At 42.7% G+C, this 20,899-nt stretch overlaps 2 protein-coding genes across 2 annotated transcripts in view; both read right to left on the bottom strand.

The window, feature by feature from the left end:
- Positions 1-1,696: 1,696 nt before the first annotated feature.
- LOC139534284 (cbp/p300-interacting transactivator 1-like) lies at positions 1,697-5,791 on the bottom strand. The gene is made up of 2 exons (XM_071333321.1): positions 5,442-5,791; positions 1,697-2,933 (listed from the first exon to the last, which is right to left on the bottom strand). The coding sequence occupies exon 2, from the start codon at positions 2,918-2,920 to the stop codon at positions 2,357-2,359; it is 564 nt and encodes a 187-aa protein (XP_071189422.1). The 5' UTR covers positions 2,921-2,933; positions 5,442-5,791; the 3' UTR covers positions 1,697-2,356.
- Positions 5,792-8,774: 2,983 nt separating this feature from the next.
- hdac8 (histone deacetylase 8) overlaps positions 8,775-20,899 on the bottom strand; it is a 37,200-nt gene continuing 25,075 nt past the window's right edge. Inside the window, exon 11 of the mRNA XM_071333320.1 lies at positions 8,775-10,488. Coding sequence (XP_071189421.1) covers positions 10,466-10,488 — 23 coding nt within the window. The 3' untranslated portion in view covers positions 8,775-10,465. The remainder of the gene's footprint in view (positions 10,489-20,899) is intronic.

Raw genomic sequence — 20,899 nt, 5'->3', positions numbered from 1 at the left:
TAAGTGTATGTATGCTCTATTTATCTTCTCATAGTTACACAAGTTAAGGATTTACACAAAGGCACCGCATTATGCTTGACCCCTGGCCCTCAATAAACATTGTCTGTTGTAGCCTATCAATGGTGTCTTTTTATAAGTTCGACAAATCTTTCTAAAATCATGCCTACGAGTATTCTGTGTTTTGTTGCTGTATAGGCCAACAACCCATTTTCCTTTCATTATAGGACTTGCGTGACCTGTTGATTTGAAAAGTCACCACTAGATGGCGACATATTATAAAATGTTAACAGTTCTCAGCAATCAAGGGTTTATGAATGAATTAACTAAAAAAAATATGTACAAATGTTGCATCTGGTCGGCGTAATGACACAAAGACGATTCAGGTTGGTATTCTTTATTTTCCCCCAAACGCCGAGAAGTAACAAAAATACAAGCATTTAAATATGATCTAGTACATATTTTCATAAAGATACAAATGAGATGCAAACAGAGAAAGTGCTAAAACAAAAATCAACATCAGTTATGATTCCATCTGTCATTTCAAAAACAAAAAGAAAATAGATAAAAATAAAGAAATAGGTCCCTCTCCCTTTCTAAAATAAGGCCTCAATTTAAAAAAGGTGTGATTTAAAGAGAGAAACTTAGGACCATAAAATCAGTGCAGTATCTAGACAAGTGATTCATTTTTTTCCCCCATTTTTTTTTTCCTTTACAAAATCAATAGCAAGAAGTGTTTCTCGAGCTAAAACAAAAAGAAAGTGATCACAAAAAGATCTGAAATGTCATAAGGAAAGCAAAACAAACATTTCATGAAAAGTAAATGTTCTTGCTAGTCTGGAAGCTCAAAGGGTTTCTGATTAGGAAATAAGTTGGTGTGTTACCATAGTTATCTTGCATTTCCTTGGAGTCAAAACTTAAAGGGAAACTTACAGGAATACTTTCCCATGCAAGCAGTCACACACACTCGTGCTCTCTTACGATCAAGTGATCCAGCAACTAAAACTACAAAACAATAAGGACCCTGTTTAGATATGTAGCCTACTCCTGCTTTGGTCTACTGTAGGCCTACTGACTGACTAACTCGCATGGTAAAAACACCAACGTATCACATGGTGAAAAAAGCATGATGATGCCATGTGACTCACACTTGGAACATGGGAACTTAGTCAATTGGAACGTTTCCTCTTTATAAAGAGGGAATCTTGTTTCTGTAGTCTTCTGAACATGTACTGTAAAAAAAAATCTATTACGCAATCATTAGTTTATCATTAATTAGCCTTCAGCTCTCACAATTCAACACCCCTCCAAAAAAACAATATTTTTATTTTATTTTTAAAGTCACCCTTCTTTAACCACCTCATTACCTGTAACCCTCATTAACTATTGGAGATGTCCTATATGGCACCCTATTCTCTCTCATATATATATAACAACACACACAGAGCCCTATGGGTCCTGTTCAAAAGTAGTGCCCTATATAGGAAATTGGGTGCCATTTGGGACATACACATTGACGGTACAACAGCAGAGTAGGTAGTAATGGAGCGTCTTGGCTCTAGGACCACAGGGGACAGAGATGGAGGGTGTGGAGAGAGAGAAGGATGAAGAGACGTACAATAGACAGAGAGAATGATGGGGCGGGGGGGGACTATGATTAATTTCACCTACAGAGTTACCAGGTACACGAAGACCACGGACGCTAAGACTCATTCATTTATTTAGATACAGACACTGACAGCACCATACAGGTCAGGTTACACCGGTCCACCGAGACTACACAGGCTTCTGATGCCTCCTGTCATGTCTGTCTTATGTCACAGGGACCTGAACAATCACACACATGCACACACACACCCTGATGTCCCATCAAACCCACTGAACTCTCCTGAATGTTGGGGTAACTGAATAAGTGACAAGTGCCTGTTTCACGGCTGCTACTTCCATTACCGGATCGTAATACCATCCATCCCTCCTTCTGCCGGTGTGTGTGTAGGGGGCCCTTGGGACGTACAGTGAAATTGACAGACAGGCCTGAGGCTCAAGTTCCCTCAGTAACATAGTATTTTCTGTGAGACACACAAAAACATTAGACCCTGTGTCTATCCTTTCTCCTTTAAAATTTAGAAGGGGATACAGAGGAAAAACAAGAGAACAGCATGCTCTTTTTGGGTCAGTTTGTGTCCATAACTTGTCCTTCAGAGAAAAACAGAGGGTGACCCCAAAAGTCTAATTTCGTGTGTTTGGGTGAGCACCCAGCCGGGACATTAGAGTTTATGTCAATCCAACCTAGAGAGTAATGAAAAGGAAAGAATGAGAGAGCACAGATCCCCTCCTTTCATCCCTCCATTTGTGTGGGTCAGCATCCGGCAGGTACATCCGCTATGAAGTCAAACTCGTTCTGTCCTAGCCAGAGTTCAGGCAGCTCGTTAGCCTGGTCCAACCCCAGCTCTACGACCAACGACATCAGAACCTCTTCGTCCACCGGGTCAGAGTCAATAATCCCCCCACAGCCCTGATTCCTCCCTCCAACACCTCCAGGGGTACCCCCCACCAGCTGCCCCGCCGAGCCCAGCATTGAGGCCCCAAACACCCTCTGAGGTCCTGAGGTGGGCACAGAGGCTACGCCGCCACCTATACCTCCAGCCAGACTCTGGTAGTGGGAGTTGAGTTTCTGGAGCTGCATGCTGGCGAGGAGGTGAGGGCCGGTCTGGAGGGTCTGCAGGCAGAATGGCTGGGGTTTGGAGAGGGATGGAGAGGTGGAGGTGTGGAGGGTGGTGGAGGAGGGGGGTAAGGGGCCAACCCCGGGTGTCTTGACAGGTACTGCCGTCCCGGTGTAGTGGAGGAGGGTGAGGGAGGATGACGGCAGCTCGCGGTCCTTCATGACAACGTGGGTGGGGCTGGAGAACAGCAGTGAGGTCATCACCTGGGGATGCCTGGGAATGAGGAAGAGGAAAATATGTTACGATGACATCATCAAACAGGGACACTACACAAGGCGGAAGAGATAACAGAGAGTACTAAAAACATACAAGGTTCTGATAAGAGATATGACATCATAGCGGCTGGATCACAGAGTGATGATAAGACTCATTTTCTTTGCTTTAACAGCCTGAAGTCAATTGTTTAACTAGGCTACCCACTAAGTATCCTAATCCAAATAGTGGATTGAGACTGGAGACTGTCCCGGCTAAATATCATTGTCTAATTTAATTGGTGGGTCACACGAACAATTTTTTGTTTGTTTTTGTTTTGCTTTTTACATTGCAGAAAGGTCTGTATCCCAAATGGCACCCCATTCCCTTTAAGAGTGCACTACTTTTGACCAGAACCAACCAAGGTTTGGGAACTTGGGATACAGACTAAGTAAATTAAGTAAATTAACCATGAAAATACCATAGAGGCTCAGAGAGAGGGGACTGACTGACTGTCTGGTTGGATGTCTGGGGTTCATAATAGGGTTAAAAGACAACAGACCCATTGAGGTCTGAGTCACATGATAACATACATACATATCGCCCTGAGAAAAGGAGTGTGTATGTGGGTGCGTGCATGTTTGCGTGAAAGGGACACACACACACACACGTCAAGTCATGAGGCTGTCATTTTAGGCAGTTAATCGCTTAATTATATGTGCTGATCCACTGGAACCCCCTTCCCGAGACACACACTCATCCAACCCCCTTCCTGCCCCAGACCATATTTAGGGAGAGGATAATTGCTACAGGCATGCATGCAGCTGCACTGGGCCTATAGAACACACACACCCGTCATCTTCTGTGGCCTGCCATTGACAGCTGTTTGGTATTCACCACTTTGTGTGTGTTCTCTGGTCCTTTGTGTTCATTATTCATTGGATGATTACTGTCAGAGGCAGACTGACTGCACATGGTTCCTCAACACAACAGCTTTCTATTACACTGATGATGCTGACGGGAAGACAGACAGACCGATAGGAGGAAGGAGAGACACTGGGCCATGTTCAAATATCCGTGGTGGAACAAGTACCCAATTGTCATACTTGAGTAAAAGTAAAAAGATACCGTAATAGAAAATGACTCAAGTAAAAGTGAAAGTTAGTAAAATACTACTGGTGTAAAAGTCAAAGTATTTTGTTTTAAATATCCTTAAGTATCAAAAGTAAATGGTATTGCTAAAATGTACAAGTATAAACCATTTCAAATTCCTTATATTAAGCAAACCAGACGGCACAATGTAGTCTATTTGTTATTGGCGGATAGCCAGGGAAATACTTCAACAAAGCATTTGGGTTTAGTGAGTCCGCCAGATCAGAGGCAGTAGGGATGACCAGGGATGTTCTCTTGATAAGTGTGTGAATTTGACAATTTCTGTCAAAATGTAACAAGTACTTCTGGGTGACAGGGAAATGTATGGAGTAAAAAGTACAATATTTTCTTGAGGAATGTAGTGCAGTAAAAGTTGTAAAAATTTGAAATAGTAAAGACACCCCAAAAAACGACTTAAGTAGTACTTTAAAGTATTTTGACTTAAGTACTTTAAACCACTGTCAAATATCCTTCCATCGATATCAGTGATTAGGCCTTCCTCAAGGAAGGAGAATGCGTTTTGAAACTATTCCAACAGAGCCTATTGAAGTAGTATGTCTCTCACTAAACTGCTTCTTAACCTATTGCCAAGAAGACGAACTGTTGACTGAATAGCCTACCATTGTCAATTAGCAAGGCTAGTATATTTAGCCTATATTAACGAATCACATTATGTCAGACAATCACTATAGAAGTTACTTGGAACAGGTTTTCAGTAATTTGATTAATCATATCGGTCTCCCGGTGGACTTGTGGGTCAGACCTGAAAGAGCATAAAATGCGTCTCATCTCTCCAACAACGGCGGTGTCAATTACCATGCGTGACGAACAAATTGAAACGTCAATCTGCACACACACCTTCACCATATGCTGAGGCTCAGCATGGCCACTTGTTTTAATTGAATCAACACATTTAACTATGGGGTGGAGGAAACAATGCAGAAAGGATATTTAATCACCGTACAAAATGCCATTAACGTATAGTCTACTTTGCATAACACATATAGGCTAACTCATGTTTGTGACATATTTTTTGACCCCATTTGCAAATTTGGTCAAATTGACTAAATAGCTTAGTCAAAACCAGGCTTTTAGTAGATGAATGTTATTAAGTAGTGTCAGAAATCGTTCAAATAGCGCGTAAAATGAATTTAATTCAGGGTGTAGGCAAACTTCAGAATGCAGATCAGAAAACTGTAAAAAATAAAAAAACTTTAAAAAACAAGTGCTTGGCAAATACATGTGCACACTCTACCTTATTGCTCTGCGAAAGAAAACAAACAGTAAAGCAAACCATGGGCAATGTCAAATAAACATTAGCCTAACGCATAACTTACAAATAGCATTAACAGAAAATATATACAGGCAAGAACAAACCTTTTAGAAAACCACGTTCAGGGCAGCAGAGAAAGTCCGTGTGTGGAGAGGATTGGTGAGATGTCTAACGTTAATGAACCCAAATCAACTCGCAAAACCACACCAGTAAGTAAATGTTTTGTCGTCAACTAAAACCTTTGTCAAGTTGTCTATATTTAGTAAGTCATCCGTTAGGTCCTGTTAAACTGAAGCCATAAAGTAAACGGTTGTGGATCAGGACATTGTCCCCGTGCAGCGTCTCGCCTTCACTCTCAATTTCTCTCTAGACTGGACGACTCGGGCAGAGTTCCCTCAATGGTGTTGTTACTGAATCTAAAGGATTATTCATTCGCTCGCTCGCTCTCTCACTCACTCACTCGCACACACACTCGACCCTCAAGAAGCAGCGGGCGAAGTGCGTTTGTGGCTGGACAGCATCAAAATCCCGGCCAAGAGTATGAAGAGAATCGGACAGACGCACAAGGGCTATCGCCCAACAAACGGTTCGGTTAATTCCAGTACCTTAGTGATCCAGTTTCCACAGTTTCCGTGTGCCCGTCATGAAAGCGCTCTACTGAGGCAGATGTTCTTTATTCTCAAGAGCGAGCGCCTTTCTCTACAATCACAGATCAAATAGTGTTCTATTCTATTCTCAACAGCCATCTCACTGATTATCATTCATGAGGGAACGCATAGCCCCAACACCCCTCAATGCACTTGAAACAATAACTGATGATTTGCACAACATAAAATGTGACACCAAAATGGAAAAGTGTGGGCCAACACACTCGCACTAGCCTACCTAGACAGACACCGCGGATGCTGTCATCAATTAGGTAGGCCTATTTAATATTTAAAAGTCCTCTGTTACAACTATATGTCAAATAACTCATGTCATCCTGAAATAAAATGACACACCTAAACATTTCCCCAAATTCGAGGTTGTCATATCAACCCAGACCCATTGATAACACAACCTTTTTTCAGATCCTCTGTTCATTCATGCATTGATTTTTAACAATTCATCTCAATATTGTCAGAGAGAGAAAAGAAAACATGCCAAGGCACCTTCTTTTAAAACACCACGCGCCTTAATTCCTTTTCAGTTAACCACATAAAGGCTTGCGAGCATCTGTCTTTATTGTGGTCAAGTCCCGTCAGTGCGCGGGGACAGTTCTCATGTAGATGAGGCTCGAGCATGATGTATGGGAGTACGGGGAGTCCTCTTTCTCCCCGGTGAGAAAACGTTATGCAAATGAGACGAACGGTTTTCAATTTCCCTCTTGAATGTAAAACTAGAAAAAACGGGCAAAAACAGACCGACCCACATAAACGCAAATTAACGTCAGCTTGTAATGTTCAACAACTCTCCTTTGATATAATTTTTTGCAAGTCTAGTTATATTATAGACTGAGCCCTAAAACAAACATTTATCTTATGATAAAACAATTCATAATCTAAAAGGTAAACTGATGTATTCAAATCAAATGATGACATCCTATGTCGGGTAACATGATGCTTTGCATAAAATGTCGTTGGGAAGGCCTGATGCAGTCAGTCTAGTCGCCATACAGGACATGGCAGGCAGGTGTGCTATTCAACAGCATGAATAGAGATGGGAGTTTGATTTCAGGCTGGGGAGGAGAGTAAACGTTCTTATCTATACACTAGGCTCTGAGTTTCTTTAGTGAAGCTGTCAGGCAGATAGGGTGTGTATGGTTAATGTATGGAAGCCATGCCTTTTCTCAATTGGATTTGCGCAACTCCTGCGTCCTCTTTACTCCGCCCTCTCTCGCCTCCTTTTGAAAAAGGTCAAAGGTAATCGAGGTGATGTGGCGAGGAGACTGTACGTGGAGGAAAATGCGCTTGTATGAAAGACTCCCCCACTCGCGTGTCATGGTTTTGACGAGATGGGATGCCCCATTGTCAAAAGTGACTTTTCGTAAGTCAGGAAAACTTAAGCAGCAGGTTAGGATAGGTAAGGTTTGGAAAAGTGTTAGGGTTAGCTAAAATGATTTCCGACTTGACTTGAATATGTAAACTGACATCACTTTCAGATTAGCGGCATCCCTTCTAGACATGACCGCGCTTCATCTGTTTAATTACGTTTACAGTGGTGGAGCCCAAAATAAGTGAAAAGTGATTAAAAACAAATGAAATTAGTTGTGCAGGACATTTTAAAGACACAATAAGTTCCATATTGTTTTCAAACGTGTGTATGCTTTTCTCCAACAAAACAAAAGCTGAATCAAAACTCTTCCACAAATGGCAACTTGATGAAAGGTGGCTATCAAGGAGAGAAGCACACATCCGTTCGCCTACTAACGAATTGACATCACCACCTGACCACTTATCGGTTTCTGGGTCATGGAAGAGAGAGGTGTGGAGGACTGAGTTTTCTTAAAATGATTAAAGGCCCATTAAATAAGGTGGATTGAGAAACATATTTTTGGTTGGCAAAGGACTGATAATTTGGCCATATTGCCAATCCAAAAATAAAGTGATATGCCATGCAACAGCTCTATGCCAAATGTTAAAAATTGTCTTAAAGAAATCTGAGGAATTATTTAAATAGAGAAACAGTTAAGACATACTAAAATATTTTTGGGAATCCAGCTCCCTAGGCCCTGAAGTTGTCTTGTTCTGGTCTCCATGCAATGTCATAATAAGGGGGGTTTTGGGGGAGGAGGTGGAAGACAGAACTACCCTACTCTCATGTCTAAATTCACCCGTTTTTACTGAGTCTTTGTGCAATAGGCTGTCACGGAGCTGTTTACAAGATAGGAGTTTCAATCAGTTTCATCTTTCCTCCTAACCCATAAACAGACTAATGAGTTTCACATGCACTCTGAGGAAAACCACAACTCTGACCACAGAATCCATAAAGTGTGTGTGTGTTTGTCGGTGTGAGTGTGCGTACTCTGTGTGTGTGTTCTGGTTGTGGTCATAATGTTTAAATGAAATCCATAAAGATCACACAGAACTTCTGTTCCACACATGGAACCCACTTTGATTCCCCACCTCTAGGCTGCATCCAAAATGGCACTCTTCCCATAGGGCTCCAGTCAAAAGTAAAAGTAGTGCACTATAGCGAACAGTGTCATTTGGGACACAGACCTACATTTGGTGAGTTTCCTATACTGGATGTAATTGAAACTCATGTTTTAATCAGTTAGTATTTAAAAAAAAAAGTTATTTACACCATATAGAAGGCAAAAGTGAACCATAAAAAAAGTTGTACTTTTGTGAAACCAAAAGCAAAATTATACAAAACTGTTCTACACTCCTAATGTACTTACAGTTGAAAGTAAAACATGCGGTTTGAACAGGACTGAAATCAAATTTGCCCGATGCTTTCGCGTAAAAGATTTCATTAGACAAGAGATCAGATCATTGACATGCCACTTAAAAACACACAGACTGTAGAATATATACTGAACAAAAATAAACATGTGTTGGTCCCATGTTTCATGAGCTGATATAAAAACGTCCCAGAAATTATCCATACGCACAAAAAGCTTTTCTCTCAGATTTTGTGTACAAATTTGTTTACATCCCTGTTAGTGAGCATTTCTACTTAGCCAAAATAATCCATCCACCTGACAGGTGTGGCATATCAAGAAGCTGATTAAACCGCATGAACATTACACAGGTTCACCTTGTGCTGGGGAAAATAAAAGGCCACTAAAATATGCAGTTTTGTCACTCAACACAATGCCACAGATGTCTCAAGTTGAGGGAGCATGCAATTGGCATGCTGACTGCAGGAATGTCCACCAGAGCTGTTGTCAGAGAATTAAATGTTAATTTCTCTACCATAAGCTGCCTCCGTCAATTTAGAGAATTTGGCAGTACAGCCAACCTGCCTTGTAACCATGCCAGCCCAGGACCTCCACATCCGACTTCTTCAGCGTCTGACACCAGCCACCCGGACAGCTGATGAAACTGAGGAGTATTTCTGTCTGTAATAAAGGCCTTTTGTGGGGAAAAACTCATTCTGATTGGCAGGGCCTGGCTCCCCAGTAGGTGGGCCAGGCTCCCAAGAGGGTGGGCCAATGCCCTCCCAGGCCCACCCATGGCTACGCCCCTGCTCAGTCATGTGAAATCCATAGATTAGGGTCTAATTTATTTCAATTGACTGATTTCCTTATATGAACTGTATCTCAGTAAAATCTTTGAAATAGTTGCGCTTATATTTTTGTTCAGTTAAGAAAAATGCCCATATAAAGCTCCCGAAAAGTACTGCACTCATGTAGTGAAGATCATCTGTAGCACTAAGATCATAAAACATCAAAGTTCTTGTCAGGATACTCTTATATGGGGTGTAAGATTATCTTAATGCTGAAGATTATCTTTGTTTTTGGGAAACTCACCCCAGGGAGGCATGAACATACAGCACCAGGGAAGCAGCTAAAGAGGTAACACTAGCCCGCGACATGTCTGCTTTACTTGTTTAGCACAAATCTTAACATAGCCCACCCTAAATGTTTCCCACACCTAAATATGTACACATTTAAGTCTAATATTAAAACCCACCCATAGCCTAGGTTCTAAACTGAACATTTAGAAGCAAAATAGAACAAGGTAGGAATTCTGGGCCATGCAATCTTATTCATTATGATCTAAAAGACAAAAAATAATCTTCAAATTCTGATCCTAGATCAGCATTCATACTCAGACCCTGTGGGAATACGGGCCCTGGAAGCCATTTTTAGAGCAGAAATTCTCAGTCTGGTCCATGGCTAGTCGAACCCGAATCTCCTCCCCACAGTAAAAAAAAAAAGATATATACAAAGACAAAACGGAAACAGACCAACAGCAAACCGGCAACATCAGCACCCTACCCTCCTCCTCGTCCCCTACAATAAAACATCCTCCTGGAAACATTAAAGTCATGTTTTTCCACATTGCTCCTGCTCCACCCCAACATCTCCCTCTCCTCCCCGTTGGCAAAGGATGGAGCTCCAACATACGGTCTTCATCAGCCTGGCGTGTGTGTGTTCATTACCCCAGGAGGCCCTGATTGGAAACATGAGACTCCGCTCTTAAACCACATTCTTCAAATTCCCTGTAAACAACAGAGGGGAGGGATGGAGGGAGGGAAAAACAGGGTTAAATTAATCATAGATACTTAGAAATAAGCATAATGAAAACACTCACGACACAAAGTCAAAACACACAGACAAAAAGCATTAATTTATCTCATATTGTGTCCAAACAGAGCATGTACGCGCACACACGAACACACCTCAGCCCTGTCATCAGTGACAGCGTTAGCATGACGCTAAGTGTGGACAGAAGTGCTGTCAGTGATACATCAGATTTATCTGTAGATGAAAGGAGAGTTAACCTCCTGTTAGCCTGGTTTAGATAAGAGGGAGGTGTGTATGTGTGTGTGGGAGGAGTAGCCTAGCGGTGACTAAGAGTTCACTTGTATAAATGTCATGTAAACTCAGCAAAAAAAGAAACATCCTCTCACTGTCAACTGCGTTTATTTTCAGCAAACTTAACATGTGTAAAATATTTGTAGGAACATAAGATTCAACAACTGAGACATAAACTGAACAACTTCCACAGACATGTGACTAACAGAAATGGAATAATGTGTCAAAGTAAATGTGTCAAAGTAACAGTCAGTATCTGGTGTGTTGCATTAAGTACTGCAGTGCATCTCCTCCTCATGGACTGCAGCAGATTTGCCAGTTCTTGCTGTGAGATGTTACCCCACTCTTCCACCAAGGCACCTGCAGGTTCCCGGACATTTCTGGGGGGGGAATGGCCCTAGCCCTCACCCTCCGATCCAACAGGTCCCAGACGTTGAGATCCGGGCTCTTCACTGGCCATGGCAGAACACTGACATTCCTTTCTTGTATGAAATTGCGCACAGAACAAGCAGTATGGCTGGTGTCATTGTCATGCTGGAGGTTCATGTCAGGATGAGCCTGCAAGAAGGGTACCCTGTAAAGCACAGCGTTGAGATTGCCTGCAATGACAAGCTCAGTCCGATGATGCTGTGACACACCGCCCCAGACCATGACGGACCCTCCACCTCCAAATCTATCCCGCTCCAGAGTACAGGCCTTGGTGTAGCGCTCATTCCTTCGACGATAAACGCGAATCTGACCATCACCCCTGGTGAGACAAAACCGCGACTCGTCAGTGAAGAGCACTTTTTGCCAGTCCTGTTTGGTTTGTGCCCATAGGCGACGTTGTTGCCGGTGATGTCTGGTGAGGACCTGCCTAACAACAGGCCTACAAGCCCGCAGTTCAGCCTCTCTCAGCCTATTGTGGACAGTCTGAGCACTGATAGAGGGATTGTGCGTTCCTGGTGTAACTCGGGCAGTTGTTGTTGCCATCCTGTACCTGTCCCGCAGGTGTGATGTTCAGATGTACCGATCCTGTGCAGGTGTTGTTACACGTGGTCTGCGACTGCGAGGACGATCAGCTGTCCGCCCTGTAGCACTGTCTTAGGCGTCTCACAGTACGAACATTGCAATTTATTGCCCTGGCCACATCTGCAGTCCTCATACCTCCTTGCAGCATGCATAAGGCACGTTCACACAGATGAGCAGGGACCCTGGGTATCTTTCTTTTGGTGTTCAGTAGAAAGGCCTCTTTATAGTCCTAACCTTTCATAACTGTGACCGTAATTGCATTAAAAGCATGGGAAACAGTGTTTAAACCCTACACAATGAAGATCTGTGAAGTTATTTGGATTTTTACAAATTATCTTTGAAAGACAGGGTCCTGAAAAAGGGATGTTTCTTTTTTTGCTGAGTTTGTTCGTTCAGCGATTCACTGTCTGTCGTAACGAGGAAGAAAGAGAATGTGGATACAAAAATAAAACGCAACAATTTCAAAGATTTTACTCAGTTACAGTTCATATAACAAAATAAGTCAATTGAAATAAATGAATTAGGCCCTAATCTATGGATTTTACATGGCTGGGAATACAGATATGCATTTGTTGGTCACAGATAAAAAGGTAGGGACGTAGATCAGAAAACCAGTCAGTATCTGGTGTGACCATTTCGTCATCCAGCGCAACACATCTCCATCGCATAGAGTTGATCAGGCTGTTGATTGTGGCCTGTGGGAATGTTATCCCACTCCTCTTCAATGGATGTGTGAAGTTGCTGGATACTGCCGGGAACTGGAACACGCTGTCGTACACGTTGATCCAGAGCATCCCAAACATGCTCAATGGGTGACATGTCTGGTGAGTATGCAGGCCATGGAAGAACTGGGACATTTTCAGCTTCCAGGAATTGCGTACAGATCCTAGTGACATGGGGCTGTGCATTAGTCATGCTGAAACATGAGGTGATGGCGGCAGATTAATGGCATTAAGTGCATTCAAATTGCCATTGATAAAATGCTATTGTTTTCATTGTCCGTAGCTTATGCCTGCCCATACCATAACCCCACCACGGGGCACTCTGTTCACATCAGCAAACCGCTCATCCACACAACGCTATACATGCTGTCTGCCATCTGCCTGGTACAGCTGAAACCGGGATTAATCCGTGAAGATCACACTTCTCCAATGTGCCAGTGGCCATCAAAGGTGAGTATTGGCCACTGAAGTCAGTTACGACCCTGGTGAGGACGACAAGCACGCAGATGAGTTTCCCTGAGACGGTTTCTGTCAGTTTGTGCAGAAATTCTTCGGTTGCGCAAACCCACAGTTTAATTAGCTGTACGGGTAGCAGGTCTCCGACGATCCCGGATGTGGAGGTCCTGAGCTTGCGTGGTTATACAGTGCATTCGCAAAGTATTAAGACTTCTTCCACATTTTCTCCCTCAATCTACACACAATACCCCATAATGACAAAGGGAAAACAGGAATACCTTATTTGCATAAGTATTCAGAAACTTTGCTATGAGTATAAATTGAGCTCAGGTGCATCGTGTTTCCATTGATCATCCTTGAGATGTTTCTACAACTTTGAGTGCACCTATGTTAAATTCAAACTAATTAGACACGATATGGAAAGGCACACACCTGTCTATATAAAAGGTCCCACAGTTGACAGTGCATGTCAGAGCAAAAACCAAGCCATGAGGTCGAAGGAATTGTCCATAGAGCTCTGAGACAGGATTGTGTTGAGGCACAGATCTGGGGAAGGCTAAGAAAAATGTCTGCAGCATTGAACGTCCTCAAGAATACAGTGGCCTCCATCATTCTTAAATGGAAGTAGTATGGAACCACCAAGACTCTCCCTAGAGCTTGCCGCCAGGCCAAACTGAGCAATTGGGGGAGAAGGGCCTTGATCATGGAGGTGACCAAGAACCCAATGGTCACAGACAGAGCTCCAGAGTTCCTCTGTGGAGATGGGAGAACCTTCCAGAAGGACAACCATCTCTGCAGCACTCCACCAATCAGGCCTTTATGGTAGTGGCCAGACGGAAGCCAGTCCTCAGTAAGAGGCACATGACAGCCTGCTTGGAGTTTTCCAAAAGGCACCTAAAAGGACTGACCACGAGAAACAAGATTCTGGTTTGATGAAACCAAGATTGAACTCTTTAGCCTGAATGCCAAGCATCACGCCTGGAGGAAACCTGGCACCATCCCTACGGTGAAGCATGGTGGTGGAAGACAAATGCTGGGGGATGTTTTTCAGTGGCAGGGTCTGGGAGACTAGTCAGGATCGAGGGAAAGACGAACGGAGCAAAGTATGGAGAGATCCTTGATGAAAACCTGCTCCAGAGCGCTCAGGACCTCAGACTGGGGCGAAGATTCACCTTCCAACAGGACAACGACCCTAAGCACACAGCCAAGACAATGCAGGAGTGGCTTAGGGACAAGTCTCTGAATGTCCTTGAGTGGCCCAGCCAGAGCTCGGACTTGAAACCGATCAAACATCTCTGGAGAGACCTGAAAATAGCTGTGCAGCGACACTCCCCATCCAACCTGACAAAGCTTGAGAGGATCTGCAGAGAAGGGGAGAAACTCCCCAAATACAGGTGTGCCAAGCTTGTAGCATCATACTAAAGACGACTCAAGGCTGTAATTGCTGCCAAAGGTGCTTCAACAAAGTACTGAGTAAAGGGTCTGAATACTTTGGTAAATGTGAGCAGTTCATTTTTAATACATTTGCAAAAATGTATGAAAAAATGTTTTGCCTTGTCATTAAAATGGGGCATGGTGTAGAGAATGAGGATTATTATTATTTTTAAAATCCATTTTAGATTAAGGCTGTAACGTAACAAAATGTGGAAAAAGACCAGGGGTCAGAATACCTTCTGAATGTATTGTACGTGGTCTGCAGTTGAGGCCGGTTGGACGTACTGCCAAATTCTCTAAAACGACATTGGAGGCAGCTTATGGTAGAGAAATCAACATTCAATTCTGGCAACAGCTCTGGTGGACATTCCTGCAGTCAGCATGCCAATTGCATGCGCCCTAAAAACATCAGACATCTGTGGCATTGTGTTGTGTGACAAAACTGCACAATTTCCACTGGCCTTTTGTTCCCAGCACAAGGTGCACCTGTGTCATGATCATGGTGTTTAATCAACTTCTAAATATGCCACACCTGTTAGGTGGGTGGATTATCTTGGCAGAGGATAAATGCTCAATAACAGGTATGTAAACAAATGTGTGAACAAAATTAGAGAAATACGCTTTTTGGGCGTATGGAAAATATCTGGGATATTTTATTTTAGCTCATTAAACATGGGACCAACACTTTACATGTTGCGTTTATATATTTTTTCAGTATATGTGGAGACTGTGGGCATCCAGTACCAGGGTTGAAAAAAACTACATTCCAGATGCAACAAATGATTTGTGTCGTCTGTCTACACTGCATTCTCTCTCTGTGTGCGTGTGTGTACACTGCAGCAGTTCCCCAGACGGACGGTTTATCAAAATGCAAAAGTGATGTACTTCCTCAGCAAGAGCAGATATGCAAATGAGGAAACAGAATAGGTAAATACACAAAGGTAACACTTCACTTGCATAACATGGTGATAGAGCGCTTATTTCCAACCAATGAATAACCAGCCACACACTTTACAACCTTTGTTTTGGGTCTCCATCTGTAGCTTTCAATATCATGTTTCAGAGAGATGCATGTCTGAATATGGTTAGGTAAACACTGTGATTGCATAGCGATGGCGAATATGTGTTGAATAAAAGGGGCAGGTCAGACATGTCAGTGTCTATACAGACAATGCTGCTTTGATTTCCTATTATTAACAGGCTGTTTCACGTTTAACCAACAAAAGCGGTGAGAATGACAATCATACACTCACAGTGCCTTCAGAAAGTATTCATACCCCTCGTCTTAATCTACATTTTGTTGTGTCAGAGCCTGAATTCAAAATGGATTAAATAGATTCTCACCCATCTACACAATACTCCAAAGTGAAAACATGGTTCAGAAATGTAAGCACATTTATTGAAAACTAAATACAGAAATCGAATTTACATAAGTATTCACACCCCTGAGGCAATACACGTTAGCACCTTCAGCAGCGATCACAGCTGGGAGTCCCTAAGCGCTTTGCACATCTGGATTGTACTACATGTGCACAATATTCTTACATTTATTCAAAAACTGACAAGTTGGTTATTGATCATTGCTAGACAGCAATTTAAGTCTTGCCATAGATTTAAGTGAAAACAAGTCCACTAGTTAACTCCAGTATATATATATATATATATATATATATATATTTGGCCTTGTGTTTTTAGGTTATTGTCCTGCTGAAAGGTGAATTTGTCCCCCAGTGTCTGTTGGAAAGCAGACAACCAGGTTTTCCTCTAGGATTTTGCTTGTGCTTTGCTCTATTCCATTTCTTTTCATCCTTAAAAACTCCCTAGTCCTTGCCAATGACAAGCATACTCATAACATGATGCAGCCACCACCATGTTTGAAAATATGAAGAGCGATACTCAGTGATGTGTTGTATTTGCCCCAAACATAGCGTTTTGTAATCTGGACATAGAGTCAATTTCTTTGCCACATTTTTCAGTTTAACTTCAGTGCCTTATTGCAAAACAGGATGTATGTTTTAGAATATCTTTTATTCTGTACAGGCTTCCTTTTTTTTCTGTTATTTAGGTTAGTATTGGATTAACTAATGTTGTTGATCTATCCTCAGTTGTCCCATCATAGCCATTAAACTGTTTCAAAGTCACCATTGGCTTCATGGTGAAATCCTTGATTGGTTTCTTTCCTCTCCGGGCAATTTAGTTCGGGACGCCTGTGTCTTTGTAGTTACTGGGTGAATTGATACACCATCCAAAGTGTAATTAGTAACTTCACCATGCTCCAAGGGATATTCAAATGTCAGCTTTTTATTTTATTTTTACCGGTCTACCAATAGGTGCCCTTCTTTGTGAGGCACTGGAAAAGCTCCCTGGTTTTGTGGTGAATCTGTGCTTGAAATTCACTGCTCGGCTGGACCTTACTGATAATTGTGTGTATGGTGTAGTTATTCAAAAATCATGTTAAAACACTATTATTGCACACAGACTCCATGTAAGCAAATCTTTACTCATGGACCTATTTAGGCGTGGCATAACAAAAGGGTTGAATACTTACTGACTAAAGACATTAAAGCGTTACATTTATTAATTAGTAAATAAAAAATAAAAAACGTAATTCCACTTTGACATTATTGGGTATTGTGTGTAGGTCAGTGACACAAAATCTAAATTTAATCAATGTTAAATGCAGGATGTAACAATATGTGGAAAGTTCAAGGGTGAAGGCACCGTTTAGATTGTTTTTTGACAAACAACCGTTTTATAGAGGCATGGTTTGGTTTCCTGTTTGTTTGCATTGTAGTGTGTGTGTGTGTGTGTGTGTGTGGTAAACCCATCATTATAACCCGTCCTGTTCCATATGCTTAAAAGCCAGCCTGAGCCAACAGACTAGAGGGTTTGCATTGCAGTGTGTGTGTGTGTGTGTGTGTACACTTGCACTGGCAAGCATCCATTCCAATCAACGTCTGGCAAAAAGCAACCATGTTTTCTATCCCTCTCTATTTTTAAACGGAGCTCAGAGTCTCGTAAATGTCCCCCAGATGTTGTTTGGAAATTCCGGTAAAGTGACGAGCAGTGAGCAGAGGTATTTACTACTTGAGTGTGTTAATCAATCGCAGCTCGTATTCGACAACTCTCTGGGAGCGAAGTGTTTGTCATGTTATCTCACACACACACATACACGTTTATCATCTCCTGCAACATTAATGAGAAAGCTGTCGAAGCCCTCACAACATTAAAATATACCCTACCGTTCAAAAGTTTGGAGTCACTTAGAAATGTTCTTGTCCATTAAAATAACATCAAATTGATCAGAAATATAGTGTAGACATTGTTAATGTTGGAAATGACTATTGTAGCTAGTAACAGCAGATTTTTTTATGGAATATCTACATAGGCGTACAGAGGCCCATTATCAGCAACCATCACTCCTGTGTTCCAGTGGCACGTTGTGTTAGCTAATCCAAGTTTATCATTTTAAAAGGCTAATTGATCATTAGAAAACCCTTTTGCAATTATGTTAGCACAGCTGAAAACAGTTGTTCTGATTAAAGAAACAATAAAAACTGATCTTCTTTAGACTAGTTGAGTATCTGGAGCATCAGCATTTGTGGGTTCGATTACAGGCTCAAAATGGCCAGAAACAAAGAACTTTCTTCTGAAACTCATCAGTCTATACTTGTTCTGAGAAATGAAGGCTATTCCATGCGAGAAATTGCCAAGAAACTGAAGATCTCGTACAACGCTGTGTACTACTCCCTTCACAGAACAGCGCAAACTGGCTCTAACCAGAATAGAAAGAGGAGTAGGAGGCCCCGGTGCACAACTGAGCAAGAGGACAACTACATTTAGTGTCTAGTTTGAGAAACAGATGCCTCAAGTCCTCAACTGGCAGCTTCATTAAATAGTACCCGCAAAACACCAGTCAGCGTCAACAGTGAAGAGGCGACTCCGGGATGCTAGCCTTCTAGGGCTGGGATATAGATTTCCCGCCCTTGGCCGTGTGCGGCTGCTGCCTGCTAGGGCTGGGAATTGCTACCATTTTGTTAAGTTACAGCCTTATTCTAAAATTGGTACAATTGTCCCCCCACCCCCCTCATTAATCTACACACAATACCCCATAATGACAAAGCAAAAACAGGTAATTTTTTTGTGCAAAAAAAATGAAATGTTACAATTACATAAGTATTTGGAAGCGATTATAGCCTCAAGTCTTCTTGGGTATGGCGCTACAAGCTTGGCACACCTGTATTTAGGGTGTTTCTCCCATTATTTTCTGAAGATGCTCGCAAGCTCTGTCAGGTTGGATAAGGAGTGTAGCACAGCTATTTTCAGGTCTCTCCAGAGATGTTCAAGTCCGGGCTCTGACTGGGCCACTCAAGGACATTCAGAGACTTGTCCCAAAGCCACTCCTGCATTGTCTTGGCTGTGTGCTTAGGGTTGTTGTCCTGTTGGAAGGAGAACCTTCGCCCAGTCTGAGGTCTTGAGTGCTCTGGAGCAGGTTTTCATCAAGGATCTCTGTACTTTGCTCCGTTCACCTTTTCCTCGATCCTGACTAGTCTCCCAGTCCCTGCCGCTGAAAAACATCCAAAGCATGATGCTGGCACCACCATGCTTCACCGTAGGGATGGTGCCAGGTTTCCTCCAGACATGACGCTTGGCTTTCAGGCTAAAGAGTTCAATCTTGGTTTCATCAGACCAGAGAATCTTTGTTTTTATATATTTTTTAAATATTCGAAACATATAATATACTTGCAGTGTTGCCGCTCAACAACTACATCATACCAGTCATCCAACAGATTCCCATTCAGAGCGACACAGAAGCATCCAGGTCAATGCCCTGCTCAAGGGCACATTGACCGATCTACCACCAGGCCAAAAAACATGAACCAAAACCCTCCAAACCCCCCCCCCCCCACAGCTCCCCAATAGCTGTCCCGCAACCACCATAATTGCAGTGTTGACCCTTCTTTTTCAAGACCTCTGCAATCCGCCCTGGCATGCTGTCAATTAACTTCTGGGCCACACCCTGACTGCTGGCAGCCCATTCTTGCATAATCAATGCTTGGAGTTTGTAAGAATTTGTGGGTTTTTGTTTGTCCACCCGCCTCGAGGATTGACCACAAGTTCTCAATGGGATTAAGGTCTGGGGAGTTTCCTGGCCGGGGACCCTAAATATCGATGTTTTGTTCCCCGAGCCACTAAGTTATCACTTTTGCTTTATGGCAAGGTGCTCCATCATGCTGGAAAAGGCATCGTTCGTCACCAAACTGTTCCTGTATTGTTGGGAGAAGTCGCTCTCGGAGGATGTGTTGGTACCATTCTTTATTCATGGCTGTATTCTTAGGCAAAATTGTGAGTGAGCCCAGTCCCTTGGCTGAGAAGCAACCCCACACATGGTCTCAGGATGCTTTACTGTTGGCATGACACAGGACTGATGGTAGCGCTCACCTTGTCTTCTCCAGACAAGCTTTTTTCCTGATGCCCCAAACAATCGGAAAGGGGATTCAGAGAAAATGACTTTACCCCAGTCCTCAGCAGTCCAATCCCTGTACCTTTTGCAGAATTACAATCTGTTCCTGATGTTTTTCCTGGAGAGAAGTGGCTTCTTTGCTGCCCTTCTTGACACCAGGCCATCCTCCAAAAGTCTTTGCCTCACTGTGCGTGCAGATGCACTCACACCTGCCTGCTGCCATTCCTGAGCAAGCTTTGTACTGGTGGTGCCCCGATCCCGCAGCTGAATCAACTTTAGGAGACGGTCCTGGCGCTTGCTGGACTGTCTTGGGCGCCATGAAGCCTTCTTCACAACAATTGAACCGCTCTCCTTGAAGTTCTTGATGATCTGATAAATGGTTGATTTAGGTGCAATCTTACTGGCAGCAATATCCTTGCCTGTGAAGCCCTTTTTGTGCAAAGCAATGATGACGGCACGTGTTTCCTTGCAGGTAACCATGGTTGACAGAGGAAGAACAATGATTCCAAGCACCATCCTCCTTTTGAAGCTTCCAGTCTGTTATTCAAACTCAATCAGCATGACAGAGTGATCTTCAGCCTTGTCCTCGTCAACAATCACACCTGTGTTAACGAGAGAATCACTGACATGATGTCAGCTGGTCCTTTTGTGGCAGGGCTGAAATGCAGTGGAAATGTTTTTTGGGGATTCAGTTCATTTGTATGGCAAAGAGGAACTTTGCAATTAATTGCAATTCATCTGATCACTCTTCATAACATTCTGGAGTATATTCAAATTGCCATCATACAAACTAAGGCAGCAGACTTTGTGAAAATTTAAATTTGTGTCATCAGCCTCAGGTAAACCTGCATTAGTTGTAAAAACACTGCCCCTCAGTGTCATTCAAATGTACTTTTTATTATTATTATTATTATTTTTTTAAACTTTTATCTTTGACCATCATTCTATCTCCCACACAGCAACTCCACTCCCACTTGTCTCCAATTCCACATACCAACCCTCAGCCCA

This window comes from Salvelinus alpinus, chromosome 11 (assembly GCF_045679555.1).
Source record: "Salvelinus alpinus chromosome 11, SLU_Salpinus.1, whole genome shotgun sequence".
NCBI classification, from domain to species: Eukaryota; Metazoa; Chordata; class Actinopteri; order Salmoniformes; family Salmonidae; genus Salvelinus; species Salvelinus alpinus.
The sequence above is the reverse complement of the archived record's forward strand: the minus strand, read 5'-3'. Positions and strand labels throughout refer to the sequence as shown.

Bases quoted from the DNA above. Each gene is read 5' to 3' on its own strand.
- LOC139534284 (XM_071333321.1), bottom strand. From the start codon at position 2,920: ATGACCTCACTGCTGTTCTCCAGCCCCACCCACGTTGTCATGAAGGAC.